Consider the following 16680-nt stretch of genomic DNA (forward strand, 5'->3'; position numbering starts at 1 on the left):
AGCTTACTCTGAGCTTGGGGAATCACTCTGGACAGCATCGCCTGGGATGGACACAGGTCAGCTGTGTGCAAGGCCAGTGCCTTATTTGTTGTACTATCTCTCTGAACCCATAATCTTTTCACTTCTCACATAATCAGCTGTTCTAGATGGGGAACCCTCCCAGCTCCAAGTTCATGAAGTAAACCGAGGACAGATTCCTGTCTGAGCTGGAAGCTGGAGGCTCTACTCACTCTCTCTGCCATGGTGCACTGCTTAGAAGTCCTAAAGATCAAGAGGATGCCATAATTTGGCAAAGCTGAGTCCTTAAGAAGCAAAATCCTTTAAGTGTCCCCTGGATATCATTAAGCAAAGAAATGAGTCCGTTCCTACCCCTCCCCCGCCAATGGTGCAGGGATTAAGTGCTGTGCTTGCATTGTATGTGGCCAACCCTGGTTCAATCTCCAGCACTGCATAACAGTCCAACAAATACAGCCAGGAGTGATCCTTGAACACAGAACCAGAAATAAGTCCTGAGCACTGGCAGCTGTGGCCCTAATTGTCACAAAGTGGTAGTTTTGGAGGCAATGCTCAGGAGACTGATACGGTACTGGGGATTTAAACCAGTGTAGTGACTGTAGCTGCACACAAAGCAACTGCTTTACTTCCTGAACTCTTTTTGTCCTTAGATAAAGTAATTCATTTTCCTGAAAATCAGAAGGTAGGTTATATAAACTTGGGACCTCTAGTCTAGTTTAAGTAAATGGATACTGTTGGATTTTTCTTGTATGGTGCCCAAGACTGAACCCAGAGCCACACACACACATACGCATATCTATATTTATAAATCTATATATACAGGAAACATAAATACATCTATACCCTACCACTGAGTCACACCTCAGTCCTTTGCGTCATACATACTGTGCTCTGGTGTACACACATTTAGAAATGCTTTGTTTTCTGGAGGGGACTCATTACTATATAAGGCTTCACTTCATTTCTGGCAATGTCTTTGCTCCTAAGTCTACATATCTGATTTTATTAGACTACTCCACTTATTAAAGTTACATGATACAGCTTGCCCACCACGCTATTTTCAATCTCTGTATTTTTTATACACAGTGGTGCTCCAGGGATCTGGGGGTTCTTTCTGTAATGCAAACCTAACAGTACAGTGCTCAGACATCAGCAGTGCTGAGGGCCTGGCAGGGTCACCTGGTGGTAATTAGGGGCCATCAAGGCGATGCCCAGCAGTCCTTGGGGAGCATCACCTGCAGTGCCAGAGACTGAACCAGACTGCAGGCATGTGCTCCACCCCTTTGAGCCATACCCCCAGGCCTGAATCATTATATCTGAAGCTAGTTTCTTATGAACACCATAAGACTGCGTCATGTCTTTTAGACCCCTCGTCCAATCTGTCATGTGGGTTGGTATATTTGGACCACTAATATTTCATGTTATTATTGCCAAGAAAGGTTTACACCTGACATATGATTTTTGTTCATCATTTTTTGCTTTCTTTTCTATCATTTCTTGAGGGTTAATTGAGTATTTTCTTAGAATTTGCTACTGAGACAGACATGTATTAGTTTTTAGGGTAACATCTCTGTATGTGTATTTCTAGTAGTAGTTCCAAACACTGCATTATAAACATACACCTTTTCACAGTCTGTAAGTTGCTATCCTTTTTACACTAAGTGTATAAACCTTCCCTCTGTTGATGTCCACTTATCCATAATAGTTTATAGTAGTTTCTATAAGGACACTAAGAATCCCTTCAGATAACATACTTTTGTTTCACTTGTCAAACATCATTTATAAAGCTCAAATCTTTAAGTCTCACAAATAGACATACTTTTGGTAATTGTATTCTTCCCTCCAAGATTTCTCATTTTAAAAAATAATTTCATTTCTATAAACGAATTCCTGTAGCCATTATTTTATGAACACATGATATTGATTATTCTGTTTTTTTCTTTATCTGGGAATGTTTTCTCTTGATTTCTGTAAGGTATTTTTGCTGGTTCCAACATTCTGGATTGAAAGTTCTTTCAGCTCTTAAAAAACATTGTATCGGGGCTGGAGCGATAGCACAGCGGGTAGGGCGTTTGCCTTGCACGCAGCCGACCCGGGTTCGATTCCCAGCATCCCATATGGCCCCCTGAGCACCGCTAGGGGTGATTCCTGAGTGCAGAGCCAGGAGTAACCCCTGTGCATTGCCGGGTGTGACCCAAAAACAAAACAAAACAAACAAACAAAAAACCCCAAAAAACATTGTATCACTTCCTTTTGGGTTCCATAGTTTATGACAAAAAATCTGCAGTCATCGGAATTGCTCTGGTGCTGTTTCTTAGTGCTTTCAGTAATTTTTTGGTTTTGATTTTACCTTTCAGAGATTTGATGTAAGTCTATCTTTGGATGGATTTTTTTTTTTTTTGGTTCATTGTATTTAGTGTCACTATGATTTCTTTTGATCTGTAGGTTTATAGGTTTGTATCATGCCATAGAAAGTTTTCAGTCAGAGGGGCTGGAGCGATAGCACAGTGGGTTGGGCGTTTGCCTTGCACGCGCATGACCTGGGTTCCATTTCCAGCATCCCATATGTTCCCCTGAGCACGGCCAGGGGTGGTTCCTGAGTGCAAAGCCAGGAGTAACCCCTGTGCATCGCCAGGTGTGAACCCCCAAAAAAAGAAAAACAAAAAGAAGAAAGTTTTCAGTCATTACTTATGTACCTTTTCAGAACCATCTTACTTCTTTTGTTCTTGTAGCTCTGATTAAGAGCTTTTGTTACAGTCCACAGGTCTCTAAGGCACTGTCAATTTTTTCAGTCTATTTTTCATTACAGTTTAGAGTAACTTTTATCATTCTGGTATCCAGCTCACTATTTCTATCCTCTGTCCTCATCATTCTATTGCTGATCCCTTGCATTGAGTTTTTAATTTTTGGTTATATTTTCAATATTATATATATTTTTTTAAGGTTTTTTTTTTTTTTTGCTTTTTGGGTCACACCCGGCGTTGCACAGGGGTCACTCCTGGCCCATGCACTCAGGAATTACCCCTGGCATTGCTCAAAGGGACCATATGGGATGCTGGGACTCGAACTCGGGGTGGCCGTGTGCAAGGCAAACGCCCTACCCGCTGTGCTATTGCTCCAGCCTCCAATATTATATTTTTAAGTTCCTTGTATCTTGCATTTCTTTTACTGAGATTTGTTTTCTTTTGTTTCATACTCATTTGTAGGTTGTTAAGGCATTTTTGCATATTATTTAAAAAAATATCTTCAGCTAACTCTAACATCTGTCATTGTACTGTTGGCAATCATTTTTTTTTCCCCATTCATTTTAAAATCATCTTGATTCTAGGTATAAAAAGTTATTTCCAATTGAAACCTAGACATTCTGGGTACTGTGTTATGGAATTAAATCCTCTTAAAATCTATGCTTTAGCTACCTTCCTCTGATACCACCCCCACAAAAGGAAAAGATAAGCACGGGAAAATGTCACTGCAGCCTGCTGATAGTGATGCTGCCCCCATGCCCACCCCCAGCTCCACTGGCTCTGATGCTTGGTCACAGTAGAATAATTATTTTTTAAAAGCTTTCTGTCTTGCTGGACTGTATCCTTTCATGACTTTTTGCTAGAATGTAGGCTTTCCCCATCCACCCCACCCTCATCGTGATACCTGCGACCTTTCTAGGTTGCCTAGCATCCAATCTGAGGTATAAATGTGGCAAAAAAGAAAAACAAGGAAAATCACTTCTGTGGTATATTCCTCAGAGCCCAAGATCTCTAGCTGATTACCTTCTTTCTACCTTAGTCATCTTAAAATTGTAGTATCAGAAATTTTCAGGATCTTTGATTAAATGGATGATAGATCAAAGAAAGTAAGTCTATTCCACCCTACCTAATAAAAAGTATGGTTATTTCATGTTCAATCAGTTTCTAAACATAAACAGAGATTCAAGTTTGATTTCACCATTTATTGGACAACATGGTCCTTCAGCATCTTAAAAGACTTTACTATGATATGTATATGTGTATATATACGTATTCATGTATATATGCATATACATATACATATATACACACATATATACGTGTATATATGTATATATACAAACATACTCACACATATACGTTTTTAGGCAAATTCGCAATGACTGAGGTTCTGGGTTCAATTCCTGGTTCAACCCCCCCCACACTCCTCAAACAAAAATAACAAAGTCCAGATTTTTTCTTAATATTCAGGACTTTTGGAAGAAAAACTAGCATATATGTAAATATACATGAAATTCCTGCCCAAATAAAATTCAAACAATAATGTTTACTAACCACAGATATAACCACTTTTATAATAAGTGCTGCCCAAATACATTCTATCTTAATGTTTAGCCCAATGGCAACAGTAATGCACTGCTAACAAACACCTACTGTTTTATACTAAGATCAAGAAAAATGAACAAAGGTATCAGAACTGAAATAAAGCATTATTTTCAGCAATTGATGCCTTGTCATCTGATGCCCTGAAATTTGTATGTATTCAAGTTCTTTGTTAAAATGCAAACAATATTGGCTTTATAGTTCTCAAAAATAAACAAAAAAATCCATTGTTAATAAATTATGTTTTAGATGACTTGAAACTTTCACAACATACTGGTCCTTCAAAAAGAACATCTCTAATAAAAGTATATCTCTGAAACAGAATACAACAAAAGATGTATTCTAAGAATAAACACTAAAAGTATAGAGTGAAGTTTTATATGAGTTTGTTGCCTAGTGTGAAAAATTATTCTAGCATGGTATCAAATATTAATCATCAGGAACCAAAGGTAAATCATTTGTGTCTTAAAAAAATTAAGGACAATAACAGACCACCTCGTCAAGTATGGTAAGTATACTGATATTTAAGAAAATTTCTTCAAGGGCTGGAGAGATAGTATAGTGGGCAGAGTGTATGCCTTGTATGTGGCTGACCAGGGTTCAATCCCCAGCACCACATATGATCCCCCAAGTCTGCCAGGAGTGATCTCCGAGCACAGAGCCAGGAGTAAGCCTGAACTCAGCTGGGTGTGGCCTTAAAACAAAAGCAAATATAGAAATTTCTTCAGTGAAAATATCCTTGCTGTTAAATTACTATAGTCAATTTCCAGGCTCAGAGGGTTAATTAGAAAGCTCCAAGTATTGCAGTAAATATTTATTCACTACTTATTATGCTAAATGCACAGTGCTAGTTACTGTCTAGGACTTGATCATGTTTTCCTCAGAGCAATGACATTCTTCAACAGCTTTTAAAAATTCCTCCCCCCCTCCCATGTTGCTTCTAAGATTCTTTTGTTTTTATTATTTCTAAGTATGTAGTCTGGGGGCCGCACCCGGCAGTGCTTGGGAGCCCCTCCCAGCTTAGAGCTTGCTCCTGGCAGTATTCTGGGAACCATGGGGTACTAAGGGATCAAGCCCAGCCTCCCGCATATAAAGCATGTGCTCAGCTAGTTGATATCTCTTGGCCCTGCTCCAAAGATTCTTATCCAGAGGGTGGAAACGACAGCATTACTTTTACCAAATTACTTTTTCTCTCAGTCTCATTTCTGTTGTTTACAAGATAGTGTGCTAACACATTTACCTAAGGGAGGATTAACTCTACTTATATGTGTGCAGTATACAAATATATCTAAATACATAAAGCATTAAAGGATATGCTGTGCTAGAGAAGTTCCAGTAGTTCAGACTGTCAATGGAAAAACTGATATATTTCATGTTTTATCTATTAAAACATGCAAGAATTCCTATGCTTTGCAGAATTACACAGATTTTGGTGTTATATTTTGCTGTTTAGGTAGATACAAATGGCTACAAATGTTTAAATAGTGTCTTAAAACATTTCCAAGTTTTATTAGAGTTGTTTTTATCTCCTTCTCATGTAATTTATAAAAGGGAATGCATAAACAATGTTAAAACATTTTTGCCTCAAGATAAGGCTCAGAATATAATTAAGCATCTGATATACATTGAATGTTCAAAGGGAAGATATTTTCCTAATTTATGACAGTCAGACAGTGAATTGAAAAAGCTAAGGGGAGGTATGTCAATAAATAAATATTAAGATATGTATACATTTTATAATGTAAGCAGATAAATAATTAAAAATGCTATTTACCTCTTCTACGTTAGAAGCAGTCTTAGCAGAAGTTTCCATGAAGATAAGACCATGCTCTCGTGCAAAAGCTTCACCTTCCTCTTTTTTCACTTCTCTTCTAGATTCTAAATCACTAAATACGAGAAAGAAAAGGGTTATGGCATTGACCAATACACAGTACAAACGAGAGGCATCTATACAAAGAGTGAAAATGAGAGGCATCCATACAAAGAGTAACAGGAAATTCAAAGCAGTACTAACCATTCTTCTGGCTGATAACCCACAATGAACGACCAATTGCATCATTCAGGGTATTACAAGGGTCAAAATGTCTATAACACAAGTGTCTTGGCCGTGCAGTTTCAAAATTGTTTAAAAATCCAGCAGGAAGAAAATTCTGAGTTACAGTCCTACAATATTAGACATGAGAGAAATCTAAAGGATACAAATCTAACCTGATCTGCCTATGATTACAGTGACTTAAAAAAAAAAGAGAGAAAGCATTTTCTAAAAATAGTAATTTGAGAAAGCAGAATCACAGAAATCTCAGCATTTCGCCAGAGTAACTGAGTTTTGAAAATAAGTCACACAGAGCTAGGGAGACTGCACATGGATGGGACCAGGTGTAAATCCTGGCACCATGCCCCTAACCCCCACACCGCCAGGTTTAGCTATGGTGATCTGAATAGTGCTTCACATACAGCCCTGATTGATCAAAGATCACAAGAAGTGGACCCGGGGGTGAACCCCCACTACTCTGACCAAAAAAAAATCAGAAAGTACTCTCAGGCAGTATCAACTGCTCAATAAAATCCAAAATAATACAATGTTATTTGGATAATCCAGAAACATTACAGTATTGATCCCAACTGATATAGAAAAAAAGAAACAAGAGTCTTAGGTTTTATACAAAAGCATATGTTCATTTTTATCACAATGGAATTATATCAGTTTAGTGGGAGGTACAAAAATATTTTCAAGTCTGTTTTATTATAAAAAATTTAAAACTTGACTATTATATTTAAAAGCAAACTGAAAAGGATGAAAGATATGCAGGAATTCCATTAATTCTTGTCACAATATTTTGACAGATTTATCAGATTCCTTTTGAGAAAGAAAACAATAATCATAGCTAAACTTCCTCCCATGTGCTTGTCTATCCCTGATCTCATTCTCTTCCCACAAAGGTAACCAATACTTTATATCTGCTATTTTCAAACTTATGAGTGTTTTAATATTAAAATTTATGTTTACAGCCAAACATTACGAAGGGGTTATTTTTTGTCTTAGAAAGTGGGGGCTGGAAATGTACCTTATGGACTGGAGTGTACTCCTGGCAAGCACAAAGCCAGGACGGGTCCTGACTATCAAGTGTGCCCTGTTGGCTGCCAGGATCACTGAGTCCCAGGACCGAAACCGTTAGTTCCACACTGCCGAGCTGAATATTGCAGGGAGTGGTCCCTAGGTCCCCAGACAATGCTGCTGGGGGATAACTAATAAATTCAGATGTAGTTTTGGTTCTACAATTTATTAATCAACATTCCCTTTTTTGTCTATGAAATACACGTAGGTCAAGTTTCTTAATTTTGCATGTTGTTTTTTGGCTACTTGTGCCCAAAACTTTCTTGGATAGTATTTTTCAAACTTCGTTATGACTCAGTGAATTGTAAAACCACTTTAGTAAGTCCAAATCAAAATTTAAAAATTGGGTGGATGGGAGGGAACCTTGAGACATTGGTGTAGGGATGCTGATACTAGTGGTAGGACACTATATGGATGAAACTATTAACAGCTCTGTAAATCATACTGCCTAAAAACAGAAGAAAAAAATATCAGAGTGTATCAACCACCGCTTCTAGGATTTTATCTTACTAGGTACACACATTAATTCAAGTTATGATGTAGAATGTATCTATTTTGCATCAAAAAAAGTTCAGAAGCCAATCAATGCACTTGATTTATGCTTAGCTCAAAGTTGCTTCCCAAAATAGCTGCATAATTTATACTCTTAGCAGCAATGTTTGATAGTTACTACTGAATTAGTCTTACCAAGATTTGGTAAGAACATACTTGTGAGAATTTGATGCATGTGATGGATGTGAGTAGGATTACACATTTATCTAAATTTATCTATAGCTGATTATATGTTTCAGAAAAAAATGCTTTAATGTCTATATTAAATTAGGACACTCAGAAACATCTAAAAAAAGGAAATCATCTGTTTGTTCACTATTTACTGTATGAGTCGGAAATTTTACTAGGTACTTGGGATATATTAATAAGCCAGACTTCCTCCCTCCCCCAATAAAATTACTCAGTAGGGGACAGATACTATAGTGAATGAGGAAAGGATATGGTGTGTTAGAAAGTCTAAAAGTGAAAGAGCAGAGTTAGAATCAAGAGTGCCAGGGTGAAGAGGAACGTTATTCTGTAGGATGAAGTAGTCATTCCCTCATTAACTTTCACTTTTCTTTCTTCTCAATCTTTAATCTAAACTGACTTTGTTTTACATCTATTTATAATTATATTTTCAAGGTGGTGTCCAAATTGTAAACAGAAGGCTCTAGCCTGATTCCTGGAACCACAGATGGTCCCCCAAGTACCCTCAGGAATGATCCATGAGCACAGAACTAGAAATAAGCCCTGAGCATCAGTGGTGTGGCCCATAAAACAAGAAACTCTACAATTTTTTTAATGGGGGCCAGGGAGACAGTACAGGGTTGATGGTGGATGCTCTGAATGCACCTAACCTGGATTTAATCCCAAGCACCTGGGAATCACCAGGAGTGGCCTTAGAAGTCCTAGGTCCTAGCGCTGAGCTCTCGGCCTGGTTGATCAAGTATCATGGGCTAACAACAACAAACTTCTAAAACTGAACATACTCTAACTGAATGCTATAGGAGCTGAAGCTATAGTAAAGCAGGTATGGTGCCTGCTTTGCAGGTGGATAACCTGGGTTCAATCCCTTGGATCCCATATGGTCTCCTAAGCCAGCTAGGAGTGAACCCTGAGCACAGATCAAGAGTAAGTTCTGAACATGGACAGGTGTGGCCCAAAAACAAACAAAATAAAATTGACACTTGATAATAACCGACCATACTGAAAAACCACTTGAAGACAAGGGAAAAAACTACCTATAACTTCACTATCAGTAATATCTTGATGAATCTTTATTAATCACTTAATATTCGATTCTTTCCAAATAGAATAAATTCAATAAATTCAATGTATTTTATCTTTCATTACTTATTATACAATGGATTATTTTTCCATGTTATTCTGTGGTCTTTTATAATATTTTTTATTTTGTGCAGAGTACCTAGTATTCTATGCAAATCTAATTATATGAAGTAGGGATAAAGTCTTACCCACCCAATGTTGAATAAGGCCAACTTTACAAAATTTATCATAACCATGTAACTTCAAAGCTGGCTCCCCGGATAAGCTGTCAATTAGTTTACAAAGTTGCCACACAAAGGCACATCATCAGTTCTGTTGCTCTATAACTGAAACTTTCTGTAATTATGGAGACAGTTTAATGACCTCCATAGCTGTTACACCTTAAAAATATGTGACTTAATGGTGGCGGGATCTTCGCAGTCTGGTGGTAGGCATGGAGTAGCACACTGCATGCGTAAAATAGTATTTTTAAACTTTAAACAGTGACAGTTTATAAAATGCTACTTAAGTATTTATTCACTGGGAGAAGTGCAGGAGAAAATACTGGTAAAAGTCTGGGTTGTTGGTGGCGGGGCTCTGGACCAAGAGTACACAGCTGGTATGGTGCTTGCCTTGCACGTAGCTGACTTGTGACTTGGGTTGGACCCCAGGCATCACATACGGTCTCCTGAGCCCTGCTAAGATTGATCCCTGAGCATGGAGCCAGGGGTAAGGCCTGAGCACCACTGGGTGTGGCTCTCAGAACAAAAACAACAACAACAAAAAGGGGGGGGGGCGGGAATTAATACTAGATATAAAAAGGAAATCCTTAATTTGAATGACAGTGCTACCAAATATTAGTGGTAAGATTAGAACATAAAATAAAGGCAAACATAAGATGGCACAGCGGGTAGTGTGTTTGCTTTGCATAAGGCTGACCCAGGTTCGATCCCTAGTATCCACATGGTCCCCTGAGCACCACCAGGAATAATTCCTGAGTGCAGAGTCAGGCCTAACCCTGTGCAACACCAGGTGTGACCCTCAACTTCCCCCATAAGTAGGCAAAATACTGAGGCATAACTGAGCATGGAAAATTTATTCAACTATTACCCGAGGACATACTGTGTGCCACCCTGTTCTGACTCTGGGACAGATCACTCAACATAATAGACAAAAGCCCAGAAAACCTGGCCAAGTAGATCTTACATTCTAGTACGGATTGAAAAAAAAAGAAGAAAGGAGAGAAGTAACACCAGCAGTGCCCTAATTATTTCAGCGGGTAGGGCCACTCCTGACAGAGTGTTTGGTGGATCATGTGGTAATGGAGCAATTCCAGGGCTCCTGCATGCATGGTATATGTTCCAACTCTTAAAGCCATCTCCCAGGTCCACCAGTTTCCACATTCTTAAGGAAACTTAGCTTTGAATTAGACAAAATCATATTTTTGTCATCTGTTTTTGGATCATACCTGGTGTTGGATAGGACTGCTTCTTGCAGTGCCTGGGAGAACATATTGTTCCAGGAATTATACCTGGGCTCCTACATCCAAAGCATGTTCCCTGAGTTATCTCCCTGGCCCAACTTATAGGAAAGCTTTTAGAAAACACTTTTTAAGAACTATCCTTCAAGGGCTAGACTGACAGTACAGTGGGTAGAGTGTTTGTCTTACATGTGGCCAGCCTGGTTTCAATCTCTGGCACCCCATATGGTTCCCTGAGCACCACCAAGAGCAATTCAAGTGCAGAGCCAGGAGTCAGCCCTGAGCACTGCTAGCTGTACCCCCAAAACAAAACAAAACAAAAATTACCCTTTAGCTAATTATATATATATGTGTGTATATGCATATATACATATGTATACACACAATGTTTTTATGAAAGCAATTACTAGAGCAGGAGTCCATGTGTTGAATGCAGGAGACCTGGGTTTGAACCCTGGCACTGCACTGCCCTACAGCAAAGTGCGAGAATAGCTCCCAAGCACAGCAGGACACTGAACAAAAGCTAAAGAATATTTTATTGGGTAATATGTAAAGTTATGTCCAGTTCTCTGCTCCCAATATCTTAAATTAAGCTTGCATCTGCAACTGTCATCTTAGCAAAGCGGGTTAAAGACACATGTTTGAGGGATTGAAAAAGAAGGATGTGGTATTTTATTATTCTATATACTATATATTATAGTATATTTATTACAGTATATATTATATGCCATACTAAGTATGTTACTTTGACCTTTTCACTTACTTTGGTCACTTCCTCAATTTTATAGGCATAAAATCATATTGTCTTTTGACTTGCATCTCTAAGAATCCTACTTAAATAATCATTGTTTTCTTTCTTTGTTAAACCCTTTTCTCTTTTTAAAATTTTATTTAATCACCGTGAGATGATTACAAGCTTTCATGTTTGTGTTTCAATCTCAAAATGATCAAAAACCCACTCCTCCACCAGTGCACATTCCCTACCACTGATATCCTGGGTATACCCCTTCTTTCCCACCGTCCCCCTGCTTCCATGGCAGACAATATTCCCCATAATCTCTCTCTACTTTTTAAACCCTCTTCTCTTTGGGAGGGGTTGCTCAGGGGGCTTGGAGACTCACTCCCAACAATTTTTGGCCAAACAGGCCAGAGATTTAATGCCAGAGTCCAAGGTGGAGACTGAAACGGTAATATAGCGGGTAGGATGTTTGCCTTGCATGCAGCTGACCTGGGCTCAATTCCAGGCATGCCATATGATCCCCCAAGAACTGCCAAGAGTCATTCCTAAGCATGGCCAGAGGATCCAAAGCGCACCCCCCCCCAAAAAAAAAAGAGTTCAAGGGTGAATTGCTACGTGGGTTCTGTGGTGCTAGGGATTACCTGGGCCATCCCAGTGGTGTTGGGGTCCTCCAGGGCTATAAGAGTTAAGGCAAGCCTTAACCTTTGTGTGATCTCTCTGGACCCTAAACCATTTCCTTAACGTATTAGTCTTTTTTCGTTTAAGGTGTGCATTATAATCCGCTAATTCTTAAAAGCTTTAAGCTTTGTATATAAATTTGGCTTTCTTTTTCTTCTATAGCCAATGTAAAATGCCACAGTAAGAAAAATTTGCATCATCTGTCTCTGACTGGTTGATGCCCTTTCCTAAATTTCTTCCTCGGTTCCCTACTGTTTAAAGAATCTAATTTAAAAATTGCTTATTACCTGCTTCCATGTTTATCCTAGATTACCTCATCTAATACTAATCACTTCATTTGTTCCTGTTCATTTATTGTATGTTGCATAATACTGTTCTATTTTTCCTTTTTCGTAGCTTTTAAATTTTTATTTCATTTGTTTTGATTTGGGGGCCACATTCGGCAATCCTCAGGGCTTACTCCTGGCTCTGCACTCAGGGGCCATTTTTGGCAGGGATCAGGGGAACCACAGATCAAACTTGGGTTAGCCATGTGCAAGTTATTTGCATACCCCTGCCCCAATTTCTTTTTTTTTTTTTAGTTGTATCTCCACAGTCTGAATTGTAAGGGACATCCAACTGGAATCATTAGAAATATCTCTAGTATATACTATACTTCCCTTTTCTTTTTCACATTTGGACTATAAGCTCCTCATGAACAGCAACCAAACTTAAGTCACCAGTAAGATGCCACTCACCATGTTTCAGTCACAAGGAAAACACTGGTAAGATAAAAGTATGAAAATTATCTTTATTTTCTAAATATCTTTACCTTATATTTTCACACATTACCATTGAATGGTATAGCAACACTATTATTTACAAAGTTTTATATTCTAATAGCTTTCAACTAAAAAGGTTTCAGTGAAATAATTTAGATGAAAAAATAATAACCAAGATAAGTGTTGTGCTTTCCCCTGTACTATCTCTTTGGTCCACTTTCTTGCTGTTTGTAATCTTTTCTGAAAAGCTAATTCAGCTCTTATTTCATTTAAAGAAAGAAAAACAAGGCTGTATTTTTATTATCTATAAAAATCCTTTATATATCCTTAATATAAATGTTTCATACAACTGTAAGGTATATGGTCTGCAAATATTTTCCCCCACTTGTAATTATTCATATACAGATATAAATGTGTGTGTATATATACATATATACATGTATACGCACACATATTTATATATATATTTAAATCCCCGGCCCCCAGCTTGTGGGGTATCTAACTGGTTTGCCAGGTGTAAGGCAAGCACGCTACCCGAAGTATTCTCTCTGATCCCGTCTGATCCCGTCCTTACATATTTGAAAATTTCAGATTCCTTCTCTGCCTTCATTGGTTGTGGTGGTGCCAAGCCCAGGGATTGTACATCCAGTAGCTGGTACCCCCATCAAAGCGCACACATCAGGCTGCCGTGCTTGCACAAAACCTTGCCTGCGGAGAGTCACCCTCTTCCCATGGAGTGCTGGCACAAACCTCACAGAGGGTTACATTCTTCAGCTGTGGTGCACATGTTCATTCTGTCTGCAGTGCTTGCCAGGGGTCACTGTGGTGCTCATATAGCCCTGCCATAGTGCTGGCTCATCTCTTAGCAGCTGTGATTGCCAGGACTTACATCCCTTTCTTGTGGTGCTTACGAACAACTGACTGTGCTGTGACAAGAATCACAGCTGGGAACGTGGCACCAAAGATCAAAGATAGCAGAGCAGCAAAGATCTCACCTGGCACACAGGATGGCACCAGTTACTGAACCTGTGACCACATGCCTACAAGGCAGACATTCCCAGTACTGAGCTTTCTTCTAGCCCCTAAACCTGTGCTTCAAAGAGCAAAAGTTTTAAAATTTTGTTGATGTACAATTTATTATTTTTTTAAATCTTTTTCCTCTCCCACTTAAGAAATATTAATGAAACTGAAGTTAGCACATTTTTTTCCTAGAAATTTAAAAAAAATGATTTTAGTCCTTACACTTAGGTCTACAAACATTATCTAGTTAATTTTTACAAATGTAATGTGAGGAAAAGAACATTTTTTTTTTTTTGCATTAGGCTATTCAACTGTTCAGTTCCACTTGATATAAATTACCCTTTTCCTCATTAAGCAGCCTTGGCATCTTTGTCAAAATATTGAAAGATGTAACATATATTTTGTTTCTGAACTTCCCACTATTCCAGTTCTATGTTATCTCTGCAAATATTAGGCAAAACTGATTATAGTAACTGCATAATAAATCTTGAAATAGATGAGTGATCTCAGTAAACCCTTTATTATCTCACTATTATCTACTGCTATTATATTTTATTTAGCTGGTTCTTTCAATTAATGACATAAAGTCTGACATATGGACTATCATCTAGCAATGATTCAGATCTTTCTAAAATACCCTTTAACACTATTTTAAGATCTTACACAATACATTCTGTGTTGATCATTTCTATTGCTAAGTATTCAAAAGCAATTTGGATAATAGCTAACAGTGATCTGGCTTCAAAAACAATGGTGTTTTTTTTCTTCTGCTGAACCCCTACCTCATCAATGAATTTTATTTTTAATTATTATCAGATAAAACTTCAGATTATACTGTATAAAGTATTCCTTCCAACAAACCCATTTCAAATAGAAATAATTATTTCCAGTAAAGATTACACTACAAAATTTGTTGACTGTTATCAACAAATAATTTATATGAGCCTCACATGTGTGAAGCAAGTCCAGGCTCTACCACTTAATTACATTTCCATCACTACCTTCATGTTACATGTTTGTTTTCTGAGTCACACTTGTCCTTGCTCAGAGATATCCTAGTTTTTTGCTTGGAAAGAGAAGGGAACTACCAAATGGCATTCAAGGGACCATGCAGTGCTGGGGATTGAACCCAGGCTTCCCCCACTCAAAGCCTTTGGTCAGTTATGACATTATATTTTTGGAAGGGGCTTCCCAGGTAGTACTAACGAGGTCCAGCAGGGCCCCCTTAGTGAATTTTGGCCTGGGCACTGGATGCAAGTGCAGATTACCAGGGCCCCTGCAGCAGAGCTCAGGGGCCTCCAGGGATATATGCAGTGTGATGTTCAGGGCACTAAGTGGTTCCTGAGCCTGAACTGGGTCAGCAGCATTTAAGGCATGCACCTTTAAACCCTGTCCTATTTCTCTGGGTCCCCAATATCTTTAAAAAAGTAAAAGAAACTCCCTAAGAGTTTCAAAATTTTAGAATTTAAGAAACATTCAGAAAAATTCATTAATGAGATATATAAGTCATGTAAATAGCAATCCAGAGTTGTCATCATTAATGCAAAACGATTTTAAAGACTATTTTTTTACCTTTTATTTCCAATAAGCATAATGACCATGTTGGAATTGGAATGCTGGCGGGCATCTTCTAACCAGGTTGTCAAGTGGTTGAATGTATCTCTCCTAGACATAAGTGATACTTTGATTACTATTTTAAGAGTATTTTCCCTAGCAGTATACAATGAACAATATACGCTTCATTAACAATAATTACTTTGTTATATCTACTAATAACGAGAAAGTGATTTGAAGTACAGTATGTGAAGAGTATACTGATTACAGTTCCACTCAGAAATTAAATGCAGCCTCACTCTAGAAAATTCCAGTGTATCAAGTTGAGGGTTACTTATTCATATAAAAAATAATTTAGTTGCAGATTTCTGTAATAAGTTTAAATTTTGATCAACACATTAATTTTTTAGGCATAAAGGCAAGCTATATTTTTTATTACTGGTAATGGTATTTTGTTTAGAAAATCTTCTGCACAATCACTGAACTGAAAAAATTTCCAAGTTCTCACCTTGTAATATCATACACTAGTAAAGCCCCTGCGGCACCTCTGTAATATGACCTTGTGATGGAACGAAAAGACTCTTGTCCTGCCTGTGGAAAAAGAAAAGGTTAAGGTTTTTCCTTTAAAAAAACTGTCCTTGACATTTCCTTACTCATAATGTACAATATGGGCAGACAGGGAAGGAATGCATAAAGAAGGAAACTTAACTTCACCAGTCTCAATGAAAAAAGTCACATAATACTACCACTGCTCAAGTCTACTAGACACGCATGCAATCAACAATCTTCCCCAGACCCCTCCAGACCTCTAAACCCTTTTTGGCAATCCCTGACAACCCAATTTACCCAATGACTTTGCGACACATGAATCACCATTAGAACACAGAATGGACTCCTAGCAACTAAACTCTGAAGACAAATCTGAAAGGAGGCAAATAACCCAGAGCCTCACATTTGAATTCAATAACCCACTCCCTGGGGCAGCTGTTGACATAAGAATAAATAAAGTCCATTGTAAATAAATGATGAATGACATCTTTACGCCCACCATCTGCTGGTGTAAAGGTTGTTGGAAGGCCAAGGATGCAGATTTTATCAGTTATATCATAAACTGCAGTGAGCTTTCAACGGTCATCAGATGGAATTCTTTGGGCAATCATTTTATTATGAAAAAC

At 38.1% G+C, this 16680-nt stretch overlaps 1 protein-coding gene across 2 annotated transcripts in view; it reads right to left on the bottom strand.

The window, feature by feature from the left end:
- The window catches only part of RAB2A (RAB2A, member RAS oncogene family), a 71010-nt gene that overhangs the window by 18861 nt on the left and 35469 nt on the right, over positions 1 to 16680 (bottom strand). For both annotated transcript variants that reach the window (XM_055126361.1, XM_055126362.1), the window contains exons 4-6: positions 16014 to 16096; positions 15524 to 15616; positions 6136 to 6247 (exon numbers count right to left, since the gene is read on the bottom strand). In XM_055126361.1, coding sequence (XP_054982336.1) covers positions 6136 to 6247; positions 15524 to 15616; positions 16014 to 16096 — 288 coding nt within the window. The remainder of the gene's footprint in view (positions 1 to 6135; positions 6248 to 15523; positions 15617 to 16013; positions 16097 to 16680) is intronic.

Source organism: Sorex araneus, chromosome 2 (assembly GCF_027595985.1).
Source record: "Sorex araneus isolate mSorAra2 chromosome 2, mSorAra2.pri, whole genome shotgun sequence".
NCBI lineage: Eukaryota > Metazoa > Chordata > Mammalia > Eulipotyphla > Soricidae > Sorex > Sorex araneus.